The sequence below is a fragment of the Megalobrama amblycephala genome, linkage group LG15 (genome assembly GCF_018812025.1).
Source record: "Megalobrama amblycephala isolate DHTTF-2021 linkage group LG15, ASM1881202v1, whole genome shotgun sequence".
NCBI lineage: Eukaryota > Metazoa > Chordata > Actinopteri > Cypriniformes > Xenocyprididae > Megalobrama > Megalobrama amblycephala.
The window spans coordinates 14,309,269-14,315,319 of NC_063058.1; the positions used below are offsets into that span (position 1 = coordinate 14,309,269).

At 43.1% G+C, this 6,051-nt stretch overlaps 1 protein-coding gene across 1 annotated transcript; it reads left to right on the forward strand.

The window, feature by feature from the left end:
* The first annotated feature begins 369 nt into the window (after positions 1–369).
* Positions 370–2,482, forward strand: LOC125247588. Its single transcript, XM_048158967.1, has 6 exons — positions 370–439; positions 561–745; positions 1,024–1,150; positions 1,351–1,814; positions 1,930–2,135; positions 2,234–2,482. Exons 3-6 carry the CDS (start codon positions 1,113–1,115, stop codon positions 2,438–2,440), a joined length of 915 nt encoding a protein of 304 aa, XP_048014924.1. The 5' UTR covers positions 370–439; positions 561–745; positions 1,024–1,112; the 3' UTR covers positions 2,441–2,482.
* Positions 2,483–6,051: the final 3,569 nt, after the last annotated feature.

Sequence of the window (6,051 nt, forward strand, 5' to 3'; positions counted from 1 at the left end):
CAGTGATTTATTTGAGAAAATTATGTCTTTAAAAGTAAAGGTAAAAGTAAAGGTAATCTTCCTTTAAGGAAATGCAAAGGCATATAAGAATGTTTGTTTTCAACATTTCAACATCACAGGAAGTATGGATGTTGAAAATTCAAGTCTCACCCTGCCAGACCACAGAGATCCCCCAAGGCTAAATAGATTGTACTGATTAATGTTAGTTGTACATGACGAACAATTTTAAGGAGGAGCCATAGAGTATAAATTCCCCATGCTGATACAGTCAATTACATTGCTTAGAGGTTCATTCGTCTTACAGGTAACTTTTATTGGCCTCTCCCATCCATTGTTTTTATGATTTTTGTCTCATGATGGTGTTGTTGTTTTTCAGTGTTTTTCAGGTACTTCCTTTACAAACAAAAAAAGAAAAGAAATAAAATGTCGGACAGCCAAGGTGAGTAAAATAGTTTTTCACTAATAAAACGTTAACCTCTCACATTTTTTATGTTGTTAATAATTGACACAAGTCTGCACAAAACCATCAAGTTGTAACTATCACATTTGTAATTCTACAGAAATTACGGTCGCAAGTAGCCCTGACTTTGTTACAGAGCTTCTTCCATCTGCTCAGCGTACAGCTTTGCTCTACCATCTTTCTTACCTCTGTCTGGCTAAGTTCCCCAAGTTGGAGAGGGTTCTCCGAGAGCGTGCTATTGAAACTCAGCTTCTCTTTGGGTCCTCGGAGGCTCTTCTGCTGAAGGTAAAGCCATTGCAACCTACATCCAATAACACTCATAAAAATAATCTCTCTGAGAACTTCCATCTTGACTGCACTTATTTCACTCTTGATTGGCATCTCAGCTGAGCATAATCTTTGAACTGGTCACGAGACACACAATAGGCAATGGCATTATTGTTCATTGAAAAACTATCATGGAGCTTTTGTATTTCATCGATTGATTGATTTTGAACAGGTGTTTCCTATGTAAACTATGAAACATGTGGATAAACAATGTAAGCATTTCTGCTGTCTTTCAGTGTGCGGCCACAAGTAAAAACCTGGTTTCCACGCTGCTGCCTGCGCTGATGATTGCTGATGGTCCCTGGAAAAAGCCAGACAATGGATCATGGAAATTGTTGAAAAAGTGGGACAGATGGTAGACAGGTAAAATGTTTCAATATGTTGCTAAAATTTTAATGTAACATAAGAAAGTGTAGTAAGATTTGTTGGATTTATCATCTTTGGAACACTTTTAATATGGCCACTGCCAAAAGTCCTCTGGATGAAACCAACATGGTTCAGTGTATATCAAAAACATTTACTGTGTTTAAGCTGGTGGTTAATCTGACATCTGTTATTGTCAGATATGAGAAACACAACCACAGTGTGGCTTCCTGCACCAGTGATGTAATTCTTGAAAAGGCTGAGACAGAAAAGAAAAAAGAACAAACTACTAAGGAGATAGAGGCCCAGGAGACGGTGGTGAGGGATCTCGAAGATCAACTGAAGAAAAACAATGAGAAAATTAAAGAAATTGAGGCAAATATTGCACAGAAAAATGCTGAGCTGTATAATCATGTCAAAGACACTTCTAGCAAAAGTAATGGTCTCGGTCTCTTTGCTGCCCTTGTACCATTTGTTGGACCCATTGTTAAATCAATTTATGATGCTAAAACTGGCCCTGGTGTAGCTGCGAAAACCCAGGTTCTGTCTAGCGAATTGTCTCAACTCTCCATTGAGAAATCAAGCCTGATGATCAAGGAGTGGAACATCCATGTCAGGATGACTGATATGCAGCTGAAGTTGGCAACCATGAAAATAGAAAATGGTAAAATTCTTTCACTTAAAAGATTTTCAATCATGCTTGACACAATTCCTGATTTACAACAGGAGCCTTAGAGTGATCTCTCATAATTAATGTCTGCTTAATATTGTTTCTAAAGGTTCAATACCCGACCCTGTCCATCTGAACGATGTCCAAAAATGCCTTTCCCGAATCCAAAAAATTCTGATTCAGCTTCAGAAGTTCTGGGAATCAGTGAGTGTAATGCTGGAGGCTCTCAAAGATGAGACTTTTGCTAATGAACAATTCATCGAGGAGAGTGAAATGAAGGAGATCTTTCTGGAGTCTATTCTTACAGCAAAAGGGGTAACTTAGGAAATGTTCAGTTGCAGGTTTACAGAAGTTAATTTCATGTTAATTGCGTATTCTTTTTTATGACTGATTATGTACATCAAATCTTTCAGCATTGGAAAGCCTTCGGTGAATCCTGTCTGAATGCAAAGAGCATCTTTAGCTTGCAGACTAAAGATGCGTACAAGTTCCTGGAGACCAGCCCATCTTCACTGTCACCAGAGGAATGGAAAAAACAGTATGACGCTGTCATAGTGGATCTGAACAAAATAAATCTTGATCCCTTCACTCCAAAAGCACCAGCTCCCATTACCCAGTAATGTAGAAATATAAGAAGTATTTGCAGTACAAGTAGCATACATGCCTATAATGTATCAGGCTTACTGCTTTGAATAACACTTGTTAGTTATGATGCTGTGTTAATAAAACCTTCATTAAGTGAGCTAATTTGTCATGGATTTTCATTTCTCTCATGCCATTTCTCTGTTCCCTCTGTGATTAAATTTCTTCGGAATTAAAAAATATAAAAAGAAAAGAAAAGAAAAGAAAAGAAAAGAAAAGAAAAGAAAAGAAAAGAAAAGAAAAATGTATTTATTTTGGATACTGGATACTGTCATGCAGAGGTTGTTCATCCAAATGCATATAACAAAGACTCACCACAATTAGCATAACAAGGACAAGTCCAGAGCATGAACAAGAGAACATAAGTGTATAAACATACATGAAATGACCACTCCAAGTTCAGAAATCAATGTTAAGTGGTCTCTTACTCTGTACTCTGTGTTCAGGCCGATTACCGAGCTCAGAGCCCTCTCCCCGGACAGCACTCCAAATACGTTTACCAAATAATTTATCTGACTTATTTGTAAGTGTGAACTCGTGAAACACAATATATTGATTTAAGTTTTGTAAGACACTTTTTGTTTAGAAAGATAGAATACGTGGGGGCGTGAATAATCCTGAATGATGCTGTGATTCACACCTGAGGAGACAAAGACCCACATAATGAGCTGTATAATAAGCCTTTTTAGCCAGGTATGTGTGAGGAGACTAAGAACATGAGGACAAAGTATTTTATTTTGTTGTTTATTTAGAATATAATTAATAAATTAATAATATAAATGAGAGTCAAAGGCACATTTTGAGTATACAGTTTTACCTGGAAATAAATCCTGTTCAAAGATAGAAGTGAACATCACTTACCTGGTATTCCAAGGTGTTTGATGTTTCTATGCACTGGAGAGAGAGAGAAAAAAAAAAACTTTCCAGTGTCACGGGAAAAGAAGGCTGGATACAATTGCAAGTTAATAACTCTTTATTAGAGCTTCACGCCAGATAGGGGTAGACAAACAACACACAGTAGCAACACAGACAGCAGGAGAGAGGTAACACAGGGACTAGATGGGCGATGAATGTCCGTGGTGAATGGTGATCCGTGGGGTGAGTCCGTGTGCCCGTGTGATGATCCGTGAACGTAATCCGAAGCGAGTAATCCAACGAAACAGACAGGAACCAGGGAACAACGACGAGAATCCAATCCAGGAACATACAACACGAGAATACAACGGGACAAAACACCAGGACTCCAACCAACGATCTGACAAACATGAGACGAAAGACACGGCGTTAAATAGGCAGGTGGTAATGATACACAGTGACGCCCACACAGAACAATCAAGTGACACACCCCAAAACCTACACACAGACAACAGTATGAGACAGCGGATTAGTGAACCGTGACAGTACGCCCCCTCCTAGGAACGCCTCACGGCGTTCCCAGAACTCCTTACCTGTTGATTGTAATCATCAATAAGGGAGTGATCCAGAATGTCCCTAACAGGAACCCAACTTCTCTCCTCCGGACCGTAACCCTCCCAGTCCACCAAGTACTGGAATCCGCGTCCCCTCCGCCTAGAGTACAGAATACGATTGACCGAATAGGTTGGTTCCCCATCTACGAGTCGTGGCGGTGGAGGAACCGGAGTAGGCGGATTAAGATGAGAATGGAAAACAGGTTTAATTTTGGACACATGGAAGGCTGGATGAATCCTCCTGTACGCCGGAGGCAATTTGAGGCAGACTGCCACTGGACTAATAATTTTAGTGACAGTAAACGGGCCAATGAATTTGGGAGCAAGCTTATTGGCAACGGAACGGAGAGGAATGTTCTTAGTAGAAAGCCACACTTTTTGACCCACGACGTATACGGGAGGCTTTGACCGGTGGCGATCAGTCTTAGCCTTGGTACGCGCCCTCACTTGCAGCAGAGTCTCGCGGGCTCTGTTCCAAGTGTGGCGGCACCTCTGGACGAAGGCGTGAGCAGAGGGGACCGCGACTTCGGATTCCAGATTCCAGGAAACACAGGTGGATGGTAACCTAGACTACATTCAAACGGAGAAAGGCCCGTAGAAGACACTGGCAGTGAATTGTGAGCGTACTCAATCATAGAGAGTTGTTGACTCCAGGAGGAAGGATTCTTGGACGCCAAACATCGCAACATTCGCTCTAAATCTTGGTTGGCTCTCTCAGTCTGACCATTGGTCTGGGGATGGAACCCAGAGGAAAGACTAACCGTCGCCCCCAGTAACTTACAAAACTCCTGCCAGAATTTGGACACAAATTGGGGACCCCTGTCAGAAACCACATCCACCGGGAGGCCATGTAACTGGAAGATGTGATCAATGACCATAACCGCTGTCTCCTTAGCAGAGGGTAATTTGGCTAAGGGTATAAAATGGGTCGCCTTCGAGAATCGGTCCACAACGGTCAAAACAACCGTGTACCCTTGGGAGGGTGGGAGGGCGGTTACAAAATCTAGCGCGATATGGGACCAGGGTCTCGAAGGGACAGACAGAGGTTGGAGTAACCCATCTGGAGGGCGGTTGGAAGTCTTACCAGTGGCACAAACTGAACAAGCCAAAACAAAACTGCGAATATCACGAGCCATAGCTGGCCACCAGAATCGTTGCTTGACCAAAAATCTGGTTTGATTAACCCCTGGGTGACAAGCCACGTTGGAACAATGACCCCACTTGATAACGCAGGACCTTAACCCCTCCGGCACAAACAAACGGTTCGGTGGGCATCCGGGCGGAGGCGTTACCCCTTCTAAGGCCGCTAGGACCTTCGATTCGACCTCCCATGTAAGAGTGGAGACCACTAATGTCTCGGGAAGAATACACTCAGGAGTGGACGGGCATTCGGAAGGGTCAAAAATACGAGAAAGAGAATCGGGCTTGATGTTTTTGGAGCCCGGGCGGTACGATAGAGTAAAGTCAAAACGTCCGAAAAAAAGTGCCCACCGAGCCTGCCTGGAGCCTTTTAGCCGATCGTATATACTCTAAATTCTTGTGATCAGTTCAAACGATAAAGGGTACCCCCGACCCCTCTAGCCAGTGACACCATTCCTCCAACGCTAATTTGACTGCCAACAACTCTCTATTACCAATGTCATAATTGCGTTCAGCGGGAGACAAACGATGAGAAAAATACGCGCATGGGTGCATCTTGTTGTCTGAGGGAGACCGCTGGGAAAGAACTGCGCCTACCCCCACCTCTGACGCATCGACCTCCACCACGAACTGACGCAATGGATTAGGGGCAATCAGAATGGGGGCCGAAACTAAGTGCCCCATCAGTTTGGCAAATGCAGCCTGGGCTGCATCTGACCACCTGAAGGTCCTTCTGGGGGAGGTCAAGGCGGTCAGAGGTGCGGCTAGTTGGCTGAAATTGCGAATAAAACGCCGGTAAAAATTAGCGAACCCCAGAAACCGCTGTAGGGCCTTACGGGAATCTGGAGTTGGCCAATCCACCACAGCCTTAACCTTGTCAGGATCCATGCAAATTCCCTCAGACGAGACGATGTACCCAAGGAAAGAAACAGACTGTGCATGAAATTCGCATTTCTCCGCCTTGACAAAAAGCCCATTCT